General features: G+C 48.7%; 1 protein-coding gene across 6 annotated transcripts in view; it reads left to right on the top strand.

Moving 5' to 3' along the window:
- Tmem229b (transmembrane protein 229B) overlaps positions 1 to 16,690 on the top strand; it is a 45,226-nt gene extending 28,536 nt beyond the window's left edge. For 5 of the 6 annotated variants that reach the window (XM_052185587.1, XM_052185583.1, XM_052185585.1 and 2 more), the window contains 2 exons: positions 559 to 739; positions 13,326 to 16,690. In XM_052185587.1, the coding sequence (XP_052041547.1) occupies positions 13,344 to 13,847 (504 nt within the window). In that variant the 5' untranslated portion in view covers positions 559 to 739; positions 13,326 to 13,343 and the 3' untranslated portion in view covers positions 13,848 to 16,690. Of the gene's footprint in view, positions 1 to 558; positions 740 to 3,022; positions 3,138 to 13,325 lie in introns of all 6 variants that reach the window. The other variant, XM_052185588.1, reaches the window with a different exon arrangement.
- Positions 16,691 to 18,864: the final 2,174 nt, after the last annotated feature.

Consider the following 18,864-nt stretch of genomic DNA (forward strand, 5'->3'; position numbering starts at 1 on the left):
GTGTACTCAAGTCTCTAAGTCAGCAGTTCTCAACCTGTGGGTCGCAACGTCCAAAAGACCATCGGAAAACGCAGATGTCTGCATTATGATTCCTAACCACAGCAGTTTGAAGTAGCAACGGAATACTTTATGGTCGGGGTCAGCATAACATGAGGGATGTATTATTAAAGGGTCACAGCATTAGGACAGTTGAGAACCACTGCTCTAAATGCTAAAATAAAGATCCTGTATTGGCTGTCCTCCATGATGTTCTTGACTACCTTTGTAAATAGATGTCTCCCCTGCATGTCAGAGTATACTTTAAAGCTAAGAATGAAGCTGGAGTCTAAAACTGTATTTCCTTTTAGGTTTCAAAGTGTGCGTTCATGCGTGGTACAAAAGGGCCCTAAGTCTTAACTAACCCTGCAAGATGATCACCTGGGAACCACCCCAGCCTCTGATGTCTGAACCTTGCTGGCCTGCTGCTGAGTACTTGGCCTTAGATACGCTTTTTGTTGGCCTGGTTGCTCAAAACTGGAAGTGGATTAATCTAATGTTGGTCTCCTCTTTTATTCCCAGAGACACATGAAAGCCATCCTTCAGCCAACCAAGAATTAACTGAGCACTGGGGTGAATACTTGTCTACATCGCTGAGAATGGCGTCAAGGCCCAGTCTGATACCAAGACAAGGTTAAACTGGGACACAGCTGCACAGTGATCCTGATGTCTGTTCCCAGTCGCACAGTCAAGACTGTGATAAGTGAGTATGCCCCCAGACATGTAGGGCAATCACTGGCCCAATCTGCCTACTGACTTGGCACCTCATCAGCATGGGTACAGGTCTAGGGGGTTCAAGTTCTCAGCTTGCTTCCTTTCCAAGGGCTTGTCACAGGCTACAGTACTGGAATGGGAGGGGAGTGCTGAGAAGTTTTAGGCTATGCCACTGTTGGAGCCATCTTATGACTTCTAAAACTGGGCCAGACCCAGATTGGCTGACCAGGATATAACTAGACCCTGGGAGAGGGTGTCTTCCCATGTTCTGTCTCCTCAAGAAACTCCCGGATGCTTTCCACCCAAGCAGTAGGGGCTATGCCTTACCTAGAATCTGAATTCTACCCCCATACTATGAACAGTTAATGTTCTGGCCCTCAAGGAGTTGGGCTCCTAAGTCCAGACAAGCTATGTAGGGTGAAAGGCCTTGGTTGCAGATCATGCCTGTTCTCATCTGGCCTCTAGCCCAGTCTTTGCCTCTGGCTTTTCCTTGATGAAACGTTAAAGAATGGCAATTGGACACTTACCCCAACCCCTGAGGCCCAAAGACTATTATGTCAGTGAAGAGCAGACAATACAATGGTGGGATTGGGGATCAGAAAGAAGGAAGCTCCAAAAAAATCAAGGTAGGTTTGACACTAAGGCTGTCTTGGCACTGAGACCATCTTGATTGCCTCTAAGAAGCTCATAACTAGTCCCTTGGAGCCCAGAGTTGATTCCATACTAGTGTATGCAGAGAGTGGGAACCAGGTAACTGGGTTATTTCTCAGCTGTATGTAGATCTTGACTCTCTTAGTTGAGGGTCAGAATCTATCTACCAGTCTACTTATACTTGTCTTGCAAAGTCATGTGCTATGAACAGGTCATTTCAGGACGTGTTATTGATTTGCAGCCAGAGTAGGGTAAATGGGCCTGGATTTGAACAGGCCTGGGAGGAGGAGGAAGAGGTTCATGGAGGTCACTGTGAGGTTGCAGTGACCTAGATGTGAGACCTAGCCATCACTTGGCACAGGTTAGTCTGAAGTCTACCACACCTTTCACTCAGTAATTACACTGCTGGAATTACTCCCGAAGAGATCTTTCATGCTGGGCATGGGGACACATTCCCGTAACCTCCCCACTTGGAGGGCAGAGACAGGCAGATGTCTAGACGGAGGTGAGCTTGGGTTTCCCCACTTGGGATAGGGAGGGGAGAAAAGGCAGGAAGGAAGGGAAGAAAGAAAACAAGCGAGCTAGCTGAATGTGGAGGTGCACATCTTTAATTGAGAGGCAGGAGAATCAGTAGTTTGAGGCCAGCCTTAGATCAGGGACTGTCTCAAATAAACAAAAATGATGGATGGAAGGAAGAGAGGGAGGGAGGGGGAGTGGAGGGGGAGGGTAGATGGATCTTTTATTATGAAATAATCTCAAAGAAGAAAATGGCTGTATTTCTTTTGTTACAGGCATGGAAGATATTTCTGTACTGTTCTCTGTAAAGGGGAAATGGAAAACAATTATTACCTTTGTTAAACATCTTAGTCAAGTAAATTATAGTTTTCTACCTGGTGGGACATTAGATAGCTATTATAAGGATGAGCACACAGGCTGTAGAACTTGGAAAAGGCAGTCCTGATATAAGTGAGAAGAAAAAGTAAGAGTGCATTCGTCCCAGGGACTTCTGGGGCACCCTACTGGCTCTGTGACCGGTGTCTCCTTAGGAATGCTCTTCCTTTCTGTGGTGCCAGAGTAGGCGTCTTCTACAGCAGTTTTAGCAGAGTGTCTGTAAGAACACACCATTAATAGTGACTTTCTCTAAGAAATAGGGGTGGGGTGCTGGGCAGTGGTGGCATACGCCTTTAATCCCAGCACTTGGGAGGCAGAGGCAGGCAGATTTCTGAGTTTGAGGCCAGCCTGGGCTACAGAGTGAGTTCCAGGACAGCCAGGGCTACACAAAGAAACCCTGTCTCAAAAGACCAAAAACAAACAAACAAAAAAAGGAGGTGGGGGCAGGCTTTTGTTTGCTAAGTCATTCCTTCTATAATATTTAAATTTTAGCTGTGAGCATGTGTTGTTTTAGTAACTGAAATAAAACAATAAACTTTTTTTTTTAATTTTAGAATTGAAGCCTCTTAAAAGGCAATCTTTCCCAAAGAGAGGAGAGAAGAAAGACAGTCAGCTAGCTCTTTATTGCCATTGTGTTTAAGACCTTGGGCCTGTTTGGACCTATCTATCTGTCTACTCACCCATCCATCCATCTGTCCGTCCATCCATCCACCTATGTGTTCATTATTAGGCAGTATCGACAGGCACCAGTGAAGAAATCTAAGACTCGCCACTTCTAGAGTCCTCATTGCCATAGGAGAGAGGCCAGAAGCAGCAGTAGACTACTAGAGAACGCTACAAAGAAGGTAACATGGGATGGTTTGAGTAACAAATTGTCCACCTTTGATGGTGGATCAGGTGGGTCTCAGAGGGGTAAGAGCCGAGCTGAGACCTGGGTGACAGCAGAGGGACACATGGAGGTCCTAGAAGAGCATTCTGGTCAGTGCACAGAATACCTAGCCTGTGCCCTCACCTGCAGGTCACTCGTTGCTTCCCAAGCCCAGTGAATCTCGGGACCAGGGCAGACTCCGTTCCCTGGTGCCAGCACCTCCATCCTCCCCATCTGGGATGGAAGTCCTTTTCCGACGTCAGCGGTGGGGTAGTTGTTCTGACCCTGGCTGCTGCTGCTCTGGACAGAGGGCCCCTCTGGACATTCTGTACACAGGCCACTGCTCTTGGCTGGCATTTCCAAAGCAGGGCTGAGCTGTGTCAGATTTCCACACCAGGGTGGATTGGCACTTAGGAAAGTCCTGGGTAATGTGTGTCCTGGCAAAGGGTCTTTAAATGGCTCATGACTTGAATCCCCAAGGGTGGCTGCAGCCACAGCCCCGAGGCTCAACTTTGACCTTGGAATATTCACATTGTGGCTCCTGCCAGAATTTGGTCTGAGAAATAGGCTAGGAGCCTGTTATGTCTAACACTTAGTGGTGAGCATGGTTGATGGCCCGTGAGAAAGTACACATCCATTTCCATGAGTCTTATCACTCCGGATGCCATCTCAGTATCTAAAGACAGCACCTTGGAAATTGTAGCATCACAGAGGAGCCTGTAGCTGGCTTTTGGAGCAGTACAGGGTGCTCATCAGGGGTGATGACTCTGGAGCCAGGCTTATGAGGCTCTAATTCCTAGCCCAGCCAGTTAAATCTATAAGAACATAGGGCAATTAGCATTTTTGCTTCATTTTTCCCTCTATAACGTGAGCTTCAGAATTCTCTGAATTAAGTGATGAGAAAAGGTTATTATTGTCTCTTGAGAGGTAGGGGACTACCTCATCAGGGCCTTCAGTGGGATACTCGGGGCCTGTCAAGAGAAAGAAGGGCCTGTCAGGAGAAAGTTGGTAGCATCTGAGTCAGCCACTGGTCACAGGAAATTGCCTCCCTGGCCCATGCTGGTCTTGAAGCATGTCTGTTTTCCTTCCTTTACATTGATGAGAAGAGAAACCCAGGGCCATTTGAGGTATGGCAACAACTCAGATGTAGAATGATCACCCCCTCATTGACCCACAGCCCCAATCCTGTTAAGAATAAGACTCACAGAGACCTCCTAGATAGCCTGCGTGACTTCTCAGAGCATGGGTCATAATGATTTGGGTGCCTGGGGTAAGACATAAGCTTAGAAAGAGAATGGGATGCCAAGCCCAGCAAGATGCGCTCCCCTGGGCAAAACATCCCCAGAGCCATTGTTTCGGAGTCTTAGTTTCCTGGAGCAAGATCAGAATTTAAAGCAAAACCAAAGCCATTCCACTCTGACTTTGCCTCTCTATCTCTCTCTCCTTCCCTCCCTCCCTCCGCCCCCCTCAGGCTGGTCTAGAACTCATAGACATCTGCCTCCCAAATACTGGGATTAAAGGCATGCACCACCATGGTCAAGTTTATCCTGGTCTGTTTGTTTGTTTTTCGAGACAGGGTTTCTCTGTGTGGCCCTGGCTGTACTGGAACTCACTCGGTAGACCAGGCTGGCCTTGAACTCAGAAATTCGCCTGCCTCTGCCTCCAAGTGCTGGGATGAAAGGCGTGTGCCACCACTGCCCGGCTTTATCCTGGTCTCTTAAGGCTGACTTCACGTGTCTCCATTGTCCATTCTGTGTGACACTACCCTGTGACAGGGCTCAGCACATTTTGAGAGCTTCAGGTGAGATATTCCTAGGGACCGGATGCAAGAAGCCAGCTTCCTTGTCCCCGCCACCCGTTCCCTCATATCGACAAATCCCTTGAGTTTTGATTCTTCTTGGGGACACTTGGTTGGGTATTCTTTCTCCAACAAGTGTGAGAAGGGTGAAATCATCCACACTCTACAAATGCCTTTCCCCCCATGCTTCCAATCCACACTCTCCTCTGCGCCAATGTGAATATGTTTGCTTGGACTATCCCATCTTTAGAGGCCACCATCCACGGGGCTTCTGGTCCCTGCTGTAGGAGGCCCCAGGGCTGAGCACTGAGTAATTGGAAAGGGCGTGAGGGTAAGGAGGCCCAGCGAGGGGAGGGCACAGCAAGGACTAGGCCTGTTGGCTCAGCAGAGGGCGGATGAGCTCAACCTAGATGTAAATTCAGACCCAGCAGCTACAGGAATTAAAGATGGGAGTTGGGTGTGACGTTCTGAAATGTTCCCAAGTCAGAACGCTACCTTTCATCTGAGCACCTCCCACCACACAGAGCTGCATCCCAACCAGAAAGACTCACTCCCCCAAAAGACTGCCCCCAGATAGGTCTTTCAGTTGGCCACATTCATCCTGCATGGACCAGCTCTGCTCTGCTAAAGTCCCTTGAACAAGGTCTGACCTAGCCGAGGTATACTTGCCTTCCATCTGCCCAAGCACTTTCTGCCGTCTAGAAATGGGACCGTGCCTGAGGCTCCTTCTGTTCCCTCTTCTACCCTCCCCCCATTTTCTGAGTTGGTCCCCTTTTGTCCTATATTCCCTCTCCCTTAGACATGTATTCCTTCCATCTTGCTTCTACTACTGAAGTTTTGAAGTCCAGCTCTTCCCAGTTACCTGGAAAGCAATGGTTCCCACCTGAGAAGACATTTTTGGCTATTCCAGGAAGAGGAGATCAGCGACAAGGAGAGCAGGATTAAAGGCAACCTGAAGAAGGAGAGGAGTGGGTTAGGGAAGGAGCTCAGTAGCAGGACATTTGCCTAGTATGTACAAGGTCTGGGTTTTGAGCCCCAGCAACACACACACAGAGGATCTCTTAGCAGGAGATCTACATAGTCATCCCAAGCCGCTGCAGGGGAGACCACTTGAGTAGGACACTCCCTCTCCCAGGAGCCCCTGCATAGGGAGGAGGAGTCAGAGGCTTGAGTGCAGGACAGGTAGACAGACCTAAGTTCAAAAGGACCTGAATCATGTTAGGAGAGCCAGTAGTCTTGGGCCTCTATGCCTGGGCCACCTGCCATGAACCTCTCAGTGTGCCCCCTCCCATGACCCACCCCCTGCATTTCCCAGTCACCCAAGTCTGTTCTCTCTTGGTCTGTGAAGACGATTTACAAAACAGTGGACATTTGCAAGGCTGTGCCTGGGAATGTTTGCTCTTTTATTCTGTCCTGTTTTCAAGCCTGACCCTCAGGGCTGGTCTTTCTTCTTAATTCCTCTGTGGGCAGCCACAGAGGAGCAGGCTCTCATTGGCTCTCCCAGGCTATATGTGTAGGACTATTGTTTCACAGGGTTCCCTGGTTCCATGGCTTGATGACCTGTAAGCCTGCTTAGCAGGGAAAGCTGCCAGCAGCCTGGCTAGGACAGGGACATAGTGACCCTGCCTGGGGTGGGAGGTGACCAACCTGTGCCAGAAAGGACAGTATCCTTGCAGAATCATTTGTGTGTGTGTGTGTGTGTGTGTGTGTGTGTGTGTGTCTGAATGTATGTAATTGTACCATGTGCATGTAGTTAACACATGGGTCAGAAGAGAACATTGGAGTCCCTGAATTGGTTCATTCCAATCAGTTATGAACCACCATGTGCTGCTGGGTACTTAATCCTAGTCCTCTGCAAGAACAGCAAATGATTTGAACCTGAGTTCTCTACCCCTTATTTGCAGTATTTAGAAGTAGCTAGATAATTCATCTACACAACAACTGTGATTGGTAGTCATTCATATTACTCCCACTTTATGTAAAAGGAAACTGAGGCTGGGTGCAGGGAAGTAGCTTGCTGAGGGTCATATAGCTTTGGGATATCAGGCAGGACTCTAGCCCAGACAGGAGCTAGGGTTCCTCAGGTCAGTCAGTGCACTGCGCTCACAGTGAAGTGTACTGAGGATGGCACATTAAGCAAAACCTACAACAGTTTTACATGTCTTCAGGTTTCTTTGGGTCTGGTTCCCTGACTTATTTGTCAAGTTTAGAGTATACAGGAAAATGTAATGAAAAATCACACACAGCCACAACCACAGACCATTTGTGGCTGGATGTTTTGCATATTTACCTGGGAATGCACCTTTGCAAAATCAAAGCTTCGAGTCCTGACAGTTTTCTTTTCACATTGTGTGAAATGTCCCTCAGATGGTTACTGGGGTCTGTTGCGACAGATGAACAAGGTGCGTGGAGGTGGCACACAGGGCAGTAGACAACTCTTGGGTTATATAGCATTTGCAGGTTCATGGACTGTGGCAGACAGATGTGGGGTAAGGGGGTTCAAAGACAGCAAATGAAAAGGACATCCCAGCAAAGACAGCGAGGCTGGACTCAGAAGCAGAGAGCTGGCTGGGATCCAGAGGCAGAGCTGAGCCCAGGAGGACACTGCCAGCTCTCTCTGAGGGATGCTGATGTTGAAGATCCACTAATGGGCTTTTAATGGGGAGAAACATCAGACTGGCACTTTAGAAGGATCGCCCTCTCTATACACTTTCGTTATGGATGTGAACTGTAAGCAGGCAAGGCAAGGCTGAAAGACATTTAGAGCTGCCTGCTGAGGTACAGTTGAACCTGAAAAGCAGCAACAAGGAGATGGAATCCCAAGGGATTTTGAAGGTGCAAAGGCCAGGTTTTTGCTATGTGAATTGCCTTACCTTAACCAATGAGATGTTCACAGACATGCCTTAATTTAAAAGGCAGCATGGGAGGAATGCTTTTTTATTTATTGAAAAGAAGTTAAATAATTTTAATATTAAAAATATCTTTAAAAAATATCTTGAATAGGGGCTGGAGATGTATTCAGTTTATTGAGTTCACACCTTGCACACAGGAAGCTATGGATTCGACTTCCATTGCCTAAGCGTGCAGTGCTGCATGCCTGTGTTCCTAGCACTTGGTAGGTAGAGGCAAAAGGATCAGAAGAAGTTCAAGGTTATCCTAGGCTACATAATGAATTTGAGAGCCAGACTTGGGTATATCAGACCCTGCCACACACAAAACTCTTTAATGGACGTATAGTAATTATTAGTACTTATGAGATGCAGTGTGATCTTTCCAGGCATGGCTACAATGTTTACTCAGATGAGGAAAATCCGCACTATGACCTGAGACATGAATCATTTTCTGAGGACACCCAAAATCCTCCCAACTCAATTTGAGATACACAAAGCATTGAAATCAACTATAGCTAACCTAGCATACTCCAGGACATTAGAAGTTATTCCTTCTCTTTAACTGTCCTCCTGGGCCATTAATTGTGATCCCCTTCCCTTCTTTGTCTCTCTTGGCCAAAGTGAAACAACACTTGTGTGGTTGGGCTGGCTTGCTTGTGGGCTGCTGACTTACAAACTTACCATGAGATAAGCTCTAGTCTGCTGAGTCTGAGAGGAAGACAAGAAACTGATGGAGCAGAGTCACACAAGTTCAACCTCCGCAGCCAAGCACAGGACAGAGCCTCAGGTGACTCACAGCCTTGTGATTTAGGCCAGCTGAGATCGTCTGACCCACAGATGTCTGAGCTGCAATAGGAAATGACGGATGGTGCAGGATATGGTCTGGGGATAGTATGCTTTGGCGACCTTTGCTAAAGATTGAGAACTACCCTCATCTTTCTGCCAAATGCAGTTCTGTATACACACAGGTGTGTCAGTGAACCTGACACACAGGTCCCTACACTCAGAAACTCAGTTTAAGGTAACAGGGCCTCTCAATTCTAACTGATTGCTTGGTAGTGCCATCTGTCAGGAGCAGGTAAAGGAGAGAAGCTGGTTTTTGGTAAAGATACTGAATTGATTTGGGAAGGAGCTTAAGGTGCCCACGGGGTATCAGGAGGAGGAGGAGGTGTCCAGGAAAGAGAAGGAATCTAGTTGTATTACTGAAAGAAGAGGTCTAGGCTTTGATGGCCAAGAGGATAAGGTCCGGCTTGGGACTGAAAATGGAACCGAGCAAATAATCAGCATCAGAGGAGTAGGGTGTGGTGGAAACTCAGGAGGAAGAGGGTTTGTGCTGGGGAGAGGAGACATTTGCTCCAATGGTCACCCAGACACCGGGGCTGTGCTGGAGCGTGTGAGAAGGCATTCCAAACAGAATACAGTCCAGGCAGAGAGACCTAGATGGTGAGAACCAAGTGGAAGCGATATATTTAGGGCCTTCAAGGTCAGGCCAAGGATGCTATCATGTTTCATTAGGAAAAGGGGGAGCCTTTGGAGGCAAACAGAGCTATGCCGGAGGCTGAGTCTGTTCTGGTCTAAGGGCTTCCGTTTACAGACCTTGGGGTGTGGGGTAGATAATATTCCCTCTCAGTCTCACATATAAAGTTGGAGCAAAACTCACTCCCTCTCTCCCTTCTTCCTTCCCTCCTTCTCCCTCTCTTTCTTTTCTCCCCTTTCTCCCCTATCTTCCCCCCTACCCACCCCTCCCTCAGGTCTCCTGAAGCTCAGGTGCACAGGAACTCACTATGTAGCCAAGGATAACCTTGAACCTCTGATCCTCCTTGTCTCTACTACTCAACCCCCACGTTTTGGGATTATGGCCATGTGCTGCCATGCCTGGTTTACACAGTGCTGGGGATTAAATGCAGGGCTTCTGCATGACAGGGACACCCCCTCCCTTTGTTTTTGTTTTGATACAGTGTTGTCTTGCTATATCTCCCAGGCTTACCTGGAACTTACAGTCTTCCTATCTCCGCCTTCCCAGTGCTAAGCACACAGGCACACACAAACACACTTGGCTTCGTGAGTTTCAACTAGGAACCAGTGTTTTCAAATATAGTTAAGGCACAAGGGTGGATAAGTATTACTGCAATGAAGCCCAAGTAGCTAAAAGATGGTATTAGGATTCCCAGTCAGCTTGGCAAACAGCAGGTGCCACCTTGATAACCTCTGTCCCTTGTCCTACCTGGAAGAGAGGATTGGTAGATAGCAAGACTGATGTCCACTGGTAGCTGACAAAACTTCTTATTCTTGATAAACTGTGAACTCTCCCATGCTACCCTAGGCAAACTAGATTGTATTGTTGAGACTCTTACAGAGGAGAGGCCTGGGGCAAGCTGGATAACAGGGCTGTAAAACAGTCACACTCTCAAAGAGTTCACTCAGAAGTTGGAGAGCTTGTGGACTCACATGGGCTCATGCATCAAAAAATAAATAGACTGGCTTCTGCTAGTGGGTCACATGAGTGGTCCAGACCCTCTATAGTAGAGAGATAGAAAAAAGACAGAAGCCTAAGAGGCAGACAAGGCTTTAGGGAAGAATGACAGGAAGGGAGCCAGGCCTTCAAGACTGGTGGTGGGGTTTGAGAGAGGAGGAAAGAAAAGCTAGCCAAGCCCCTTCTACCGTAGCAGCTAAAAATAAAACGTGACCACAATGTTATCATATTTAGGTATCTAGTCTAGGACAGCCACTATGAGGCAAACAAAGCCCAAATGTTGACAGGGGTACAAAGAAGCTGGAATTTGTACATGTTCTGCCAAGGATGTAAATGTATAAAACAGTATCACAGTTCTCGAGAATTTATTTTTTGTGTCTATTGGTATTTTGCATGCATGCACATCTGTATGTGTACCACATGTGCGCAGTGCCTGTGGAGGCCAGAGAACAGGGTCAGATGCCTTAGAACTGGAGTTAAAAACAGTTGATAGTGACATGTTAGTGCTCTCCAACCCTGACTGTGGTTATTCAGAAAGGTAACAACAAAATGTCCCTGTCTGCTAATAATTCTACTGCCAGGTACAGATCCCGAGGAGCCGGGGGTGGGGTGGAGGTGGGCCTTGAACAGAGGCTTACTCACCTGTGTGCGCCAGCACTGTTCAAAAAGTGGAAGTCAGCCGGGCAGTGGTGGCACACGCCTGTAATCCCAGGACTCTGGGAGGCAGAGGCAGGCAGATTTCTGAGTTTGAGGCCAGCCTGGTCTACAGAGTGAGTTCCAGGACAGCCAGGGCTACACAGAAACCCTGTCTCGAAAAAAACCAAATAAAAAAAAAAAGTGGAAGTTATCTGGTGTCTCTGAACAGTGGAGAAACAATGTTCCATCCAGTGGAAGTTCTTCCATCCGTGAAAAGAAGAGGTTGGCTCAGATGCAGGCTACAACCAGAATAAACCTTGAGCATATTATACTAAGTCCCATAACTCAGCTGTAACAGAAGAGCTATGAGCATTGTCAGATTGACAGAGGCTGAAAGAATGGCCGCCCAGAGCTGGGGAAGGAGGGGTGGGAAAGTGGCAGTTAATAATATAGACAAGTACCCAATGTAGCCCAGGGTAGCCCTTGAATTCTCTGTGTAGCTGAAGATGACCTAATCCTTCTACCTCGATGTCTTTGGGACTACAAGTGTATACTATTACACGAAGTTTGCATGGCTTTAGGTAAACTCTGTTAACTGAACAAAATCCCAGCCCTGGTGCAAATACCTGTTCGGGTTGATGGGAAGGTTCTGGGAACCATGGTAGTAATAATTATACAACATTGTGAATGTTCTTTTTTTTTTTCATTTAATCTTTTTTTTCACACTCCAGATTTTATCCCCATTCTGGTCCACCCTCTGACTGTTCCACATCCCATATCTCCTCCCCCCTCTTGTCTCCACAAAGATATTCACACCCCATCCCCCCACCCCACCAGATCTCTCCACTCCCTGAGGTTTCCAGTCTCTTGAGAGTTAGGTGCATCTTCTCTGACTGAACCCAGACCTGACAGTCCTCTGCTGTGTGTGTGCAGGGGGGCCTCATATCAGCTGGTGTATGCTGCCTGGTTGGTGGTCCAGTGTTTGAGAGATTTCGGGGGTCTAGGTTAATTATGACTGCTGGTCCTCCTACAGAGTCGCCCTCCTCCTCAGCTTCTCTCAGCCTTCCGTAATTCAACAACAGGGGTCAGCAGCTTCTGTCCATTGGTTGGGTGCAAGTATCTGCATCTGAATCTTTCAGCTGCTTGGTGGGTCTTCCAGAATGCAATCATGACAGGTCCTTTTTTGTGAGTGCTCCATAGCCTCAGTAATAGTGTCAGGCCTTGGGCCCCCCTTGAGCTGGATCCCACTTTGGGCCTGTTGCTGGACCTTCTTTTCCTCAGGCTCCTCTCCATTTCCATCCCTGTAGTTCTTTCAGACAGGAACAATTATGGGTCAGAGTTTTTGACTGTGGGATGGCAACCCCCTCTCTCACTTGATGCCCTGTCTTCCTGCTGAAGGTGGACTCTACACGTTCTCTCTCTCCACTGTTGAGCATTTCATCTAAGGTCCCACCCTTTGAGTTCTGAGAGTCTCTCACCTCCCAGGTCTCTGGTACATTCTGGAGGGTCCTCCCACCTCCTACCTCCCGAGGTTGCCTGTTTTCATTCTTTCTGCTGCCCTCAGGGCTTCAGTCCTTTTCCCCAACCCTGATCATGTTCCCCTCTTCCTCTCCCTGTCCCCTTTCCAACCCAGGTCCCTCCCTCCCCGCTCCTAAGATTGCTTTCTTCTCCCTCCCAGTTGGAATTGAGGTGTCCTCACTTGGGCCCTTCAGCTTGTTAACCTTTTTGAGTTCTGTGGACAGTATCTTGAGTGTTCTGTGCTTTTTTGGCTAATATTCACTTATTGGTGAGTGTTCTTAATGCTATTGAATCATATACTTAAAAACTATAAAAATGGTGATCTGTAGCTATGATAATATACATACACGAGAGAGAAATATTTGAGAACAAGACTCAAAAATTGTTAAAATAGTGTGTGTTACGAGAGAGAGAAAGAGAGAGAGAGAGAGAGAGAGAGAGAGAGAGAAATTGATTAGATCTCAGAAATATGAGTGATCTGGTGTAGTTGGGGAAGAAGTAAGGTCCCCAATGGGGCCTGGTGAGAAAGGAGAGATCAATGGGTCAGGGCAGCTAACTCTTCAGATGACTATAAATACTATGGAATTCAGTAGACATAGTATTTGAGTACAGTTTCTCAGAAGAAAGCCAGTGGTTTAGACTTTCTTCCTGTCTCTCCCCAGGCCCAGCTGGCTAAAAGATAACAGGGAGTTGAGGTGGCACAGCAGGGTAAAAGATTGGGCGTATGGTTAGTTCCAAGGTGGATGACTTGAAGTCCCCTCCAGCCTGCTCACCACAGAGAACTAGGGAGCAGGAAGCAGGGAAAGGTGCAGGCTGGCTCCCTCATCTGTCTCCCTGTATCCCCAACAGGAGGCTCCAGTTGGTACCATGGCTTCTGCCGAGCCCCTGACTGCACTGTCCCGCTGGTACCTATATGCTATCCACGGCTACTTCTGCGAGGTGATGTTCACGGCAGCCTGGGAGTTCGTGGTGAATTTTAACTGGAAGTTCCCAGGAGTCACGAGCGTGTGGGCCCTCTTCATCTATGGCACCTCCATCCTGATCGTGGAGCGTATGTACCTGCGACTGCGAGGCCGCTGTCCTCTTCTGGTGCGCTGCGTCATCTACACTCTCTGGACCTACCTGTGGGAGTTCACCACCGGCTTTATCCTACGCCAGTTCAACGCCTGTCCCTGGGACTACTCCCAATTCGACTTTGATTTCATGGGCCTCATTACCCTGGAGTATGCTGTGCCCTGGTTCTGCGGGGCCCTCATCATGGAACAGTTTATCATCCGCAACACCCTCCGCCTGCGCTTTGACAAGGATGCGGAGCCGGGGGAGCCTGCCGGCCCGCCAGCCCTGGCCAATGGCCACGTCAAGACCGACTGAGTCAGAAGATTAATGTGAGGACCTGAAGCCTCTCGTAGGAACCCATGAACAGAGAGAGAGAGAGAGAGACGGAGCTGGTGGGGTCACCCCTTGGTTCAGCACAAGCCCTGCCCTCGTCTGGGTCTTAGCCCAGTAGGGCAAACAAAACCACACATGGTGGGCAGTGGGATGGTGTTGGGGAGTTGGGTGTCTAGACAACAGAACGACTTTGAGACTCCATGGCTCTCCTGGGGGCTGGGGGCTAGGTGGTGAACAATTGGACTTTGATGGATGACTTTGGAAGCAGCAAGGGATGTGAACTCTGGGGCCACAGGTGGGAGGCAAGGTCTGAGAAGGCCTTGGCTGCTGTTGAGGCCACCGCCCACCTGCCTCCTAGCTTCAGCTGGGCTTTGGCTGGTTCAATTAGGCAATATTCAGGTGCTTGCTTGCAACCAATACCTCCCCAGGGGCCTCTGAGCTGCAGCTGAGAGAGACCAAGTAGCCCATTGCGCTGCTTGGTGGCACTGGTGTGCAAAGGCTTGGAAACCTTCCTTTGGCTCCTCTCCCTCTCCCAGGGCCCCACGCTGCTCCCTTGGCCTTCTGGGGGCCCCTGTGGTGCTGGATTCCCACCAACCTTGGGCTTTTGGAGGTTTCAATCCCCGTGTGTTCGGTGGCGTTTCCCCTTTCTCTTGTGTTCAAGACATTTACCATTAGCAGGCAGCCCTTTCCTCTGTGTCAGTCACCATACCCTCCTCTGCTCCCAGCTCCCTATAGAACACAGCAGTGGCCAGAGGCACAGCTCTGAAATGGACACACCCTACCCCCATCGCCTTGCTGCAGCCTTCCCTCTGTCTCAGTCTGATGACTGGGGGCGCCCTGTCTCCCTGGCCCAGGGATTGTACTCTGGTGCCCCTTCCCTGCAGAGGTCCTACTGAAAACGCATAGTATCCCTACAATGTACAGCAAGGCCCAGAGGTGTGCAGTGGATCCACAGTGGGGGAAGAAAGGGCAGAATTCTAGGTTCTATTTGTCCATATGGCTTATTATTTCAGCCAGTTACCCAGCATGGCTTCCTGTGAGCTGCAGGAGATAGATCCATAGAGAACAAGACAGATATGGAAGACTCTTTAGAGGCCTTTCCTGGAAAAAAGACGAGTTCCACTATAGCCTCAGCTCAGCAGTCAACCCTCGGGGCTGCTCTTCCTATAGCCCCCCTTGGCCAGACTGATCCCATAAGCTTGTTTCTCATACAGTGTTAATCCTGTCACACTCATGAGCCTTGTTAGCTTGGTTATCGTAACTTTACCCCATGATGGGTCCATTGCTGGCAGTGGATAGGTGAAATCTAGGCCCCTTCTGATTTTGTCCTCGACTCTTTGAGAAGATGGGACCATCAAAGAGTATAGCATCCCATGAAGCCACCCTGGGACTCTCAAAGGTTGAAATCAGCCCTTATTTCATATAGATCATTTTTTAAATGACTGCACCACCTGTGTGTAGTCTCTGGACTATGTAGACAGCACCAGGCCAGGGCCAGCAGCAGGGCTGTCTGTCCTAGGCTGGAGGAAAGACTTAGAGACATTAACCTTCTGTGGCATCTTTTCCCAGAGTTTTCTCTGTCTAGGGTAGAATGCAAAATGTTTCCCTGGGTAGGGTTCTCAAATCACCAAACACCATTCTGTTGCGGGGAGGGCTTGTTATAGCTTTAATTCCAGGGCTTTAATGGTTGCAGGGATTCAGGTTTCCAATGGGGAGTGGTTGCTTTCCATCTACAAGTGGAGAAGATCCCATATTTTCTCCAATTCCATATTATCTTAATTACCTGAATTCTAACGCCTCTCCAGGCCACCTCACACCTGTCTTCACAACTGATCTATTGGCTTGCTGAAGTATCCCAGCATTAAGATGCCAATCCTCAACCAGAAAAGGCCATTGGGTGGCCCTAGGTCTCAGCGCTCCAGATACTGTCTTGTAGGCACCCTCTAGTACCATTTTTTTTCTCAAAACTCTAGTAATCCCATGTCAGGAGGGGTTCCCAGAGCAGATCTGCATGCCTGGCAGTACTCAGCATTGTGGTCTGCTTTCCTAGGTCCTTGTTGCTCCTAGGTTCCCTCATAGGCACAGAACCCCCAGGCAGGGGAAGCTACACCCTCAGGCCTGACCGCAGACCTGCAGGGTCAGATCTCACCGAGTGTAGTGTAGACTTCAGCTCTTGCTTATTGGCTATCTTCAGGGCTCCAATATCCCTTAGTGCTTAGGGCTTGAAGGTTGGGGTAACTAAGCCCTTCTGAGCAGTGGGTTGTTGGCTGACTGTTATGGAGCCTCCCTTGGATGCTCTGAGCCCAAGGTAGGAGTTGCAGGGAGTAAGTATGCTGCCCTGCATGGTTGAGTTGCTTTGGATGTCTGCTAGGCTTCCAATGCTATCCCCTCCTGATGCCAGAGAGTCACAATGGCCTGTGCTTATTCACAGCAATAATACATAGGGAGCCCCCTTTGTCCCGGTCCACCACTCCTCATGGATCTCCCGGGAGACTGCTGAGTGGGTCAGTTCATGTGAGACTCTGTTTATGAAGCTCTGGGCTGTGCAAAGTGTTGTTGCAGGAGGCAGGTGAGAGGCCCAGCCCTGAACTACGAGTAAGGCAGTGGGAGTGCCTTCCACCCTGAAGCCGCCCTTACCTGGAGGAGCTGTAGGCCCTAGCTTTGTAACAGGGCCTACGGACTGGTTAGGACTGTCTTCCAACTGGACAGCTCCTGAGAAAGACACACGACTAGTTTGTAAGCCCATTGCCTGCTATGTCTCCGTTAGTCTGTCTCTCCCTTTTCATAACTGTGCACATAAAATATACTGGTGTTTGTGTCCTGGACTGGCTGTGACCCATCTGTTCCACTGTGGGACCCCTTTCCAAGGGCTTCCTGGAGGTTGGGCCCTTCATACCTGGCAGTATCTTCCTAAATGAGATTGGCTGGTGGTGAGGGGGTGTGGCGCTGCCAGCCTCACCCCCTCCAGTCACCTGAATCCATTCCGATCCTCCCTAACTCTTAAAGTCCCAGGTCAAAGGTAGACATGGAGTCCCAGCAGCATTCAGGTTGCCTATACCTGAGCAGCTTTTAGACGTATTGGCAATAACCTGGTATGTCCCATGATTAGAGAAGGCGTGAGGGAGGGTACTCAAAAAAAAAAAAAAAAGGTAAGAGTCCAGAACTGTTTTGTACAGCATGTCTTCCAGGAAAAAGAGGGAGTGTTTAGAAGTCCTGTAGACCTGGTCTATAGAGTGAGTTCCAGGACGGCCAGGGCTACATGGAGAGACCCTGCCTCAAAAACAAAGTTGTTCAGGCTGATCTGCTAAACCCGACTGTCCTAGCTTCTGTCTATAACCAGGATACGGAGCACGGCCGTGTGTTTGTAAGTCACTGGAAAGGCCTTTTGCTTTTACTGTAACCATATTCACTTGAAAGTCTTTATTTCTTTGACAGCTGGTCTCTTTTTGAAATGGAACTGCAAATGAAAGCACCCTGAAGGTCATGTGCATGCTAGTATAAACCAACCTATAAGGTAGTTCTTTCAGAGTAAGACTTTGTAGAAAGAGACAATGAAAGTCTAAATGGGGCCATAGAAAGAGGCAGGCTGTGTGTAGCGGTGCATGCCTTTTATCCCCGTACTCAGGAGGCAGAGGTTAATGGATCTTTATGAGTTCAAGGCCAGCCTGGTCTTCAATTCCAGCCCAGGACAGGACAGGCTACGCAGAGAAACCCTGTCTTGAAGAACAAAACAGAACAAAAGGAAAAGGAGGAGGAGGAGGAGGAGGAGGAGGAGGAGAGAGAGAGAGAGAGAGGGAGGGAGGGAGGGAGGGAGGGAGGGAGGGAGGAGGTAGAACCTACACGGAGAGGACCCAAGAATTATTAAGTAGCCAGCTCACTGAGTGGCTTTTTCCCATTTCTTTCTGTCTCTGTCTCTGTCTCTCTCTCTGTCTCTCTCTTTCACACACACACACCATGCATGTATGCACAGGGCATGTACACATGTGTGCAATGGAGTCCAGAGGACACACTCCGGTGTCATTCCTCAGGAATGCTATCTACCTCCTCTGAGACGGTCTTTCATTGTCCTGGACTCACTGGTTAGGCTAGTCTGGCTGGCCAGCTAATCCCTAAAATATTGTTTCTGCCTCCCTGACCCTGAGACTACAAGAGGTGCATCACCAGGCCAGAGCATTTTTATGTGGTTTCTGGAGCCCAAAGTCAAGTCCTCAGACCTGCAAAGCAAGCTCGTGACTGACAGTCTGCTCCCCAGCTGGGCAGCATCTTTTCTTGACGCCTTGCCCCTACCTTTCCCCTTCCCCTCCCAACCCAACCCAAAGGCTAAAGATGCAGGATTCATACAAATGGCCTAGGAAAGCTCACACCAAAGTCTGCATGATGTTTAATAACAATGAAGAAAGTACTAGAACTTGAACTTTTCATTCCACAGTGGGTCTCTCAGAGTGTCAAATGGTGCCACCAGAAGACAGTCAGACTGCCTGCCTTGGGAAGGGGGAACAGGAAGATGGAGCCACTGGTCCAAGGTTAGAGGAGCTGGGTCTCATTCAACTGCAACTATGTCTCCTCTGGCACTTCAGCCAGGCTCCAGCGCCCACGTTTTCATTCTCTCCCATTTCAGACGGGCACCATCCTGTCCCTGTTTATAGAGGAATGTTGATACTCAGTCTACAACTTTGGCTTCATCACTGGTTTTTGTTTTGTTTTGTTTTGTTTTTGGAGAGAGAGGATTTCTGTGTAGCCCTGGCTTTCCGGGACCTTACCGTGTAGACCAGGCTGGCCTCCAGCTCAGAGATCTAACTGTTTCCAAGGCCTGGGATTAAAGGTGTGCACCACCATGCCTGGCCTGGATTCACCCACTATATTTCTTTCCAACCCCTCCCCCATTTTTTATGAAATATTTTATTATATTGCCCTCCACTGGCCCAAATGCCAAGGCCCAACCACTCCTGTCTCAGCTGACAACTGGCATGTGGCAAGGCTCCCAGCTTTACAAATCTTG

Source organism: Apodemus sylvaticus, chromosome 6 (genome assembly GCF_947179515.1).
Source record: "Apodemus sylvaticus chromosome 6, mApoSyl1.1, whole genome shotgun sequence".
NCBI classification, from domain to species: Eukaryota; Metazoa; Chordata; class Mammalia; order Rodentia; family Muridae; genus Apodemus; species Apodemus sylvaticus.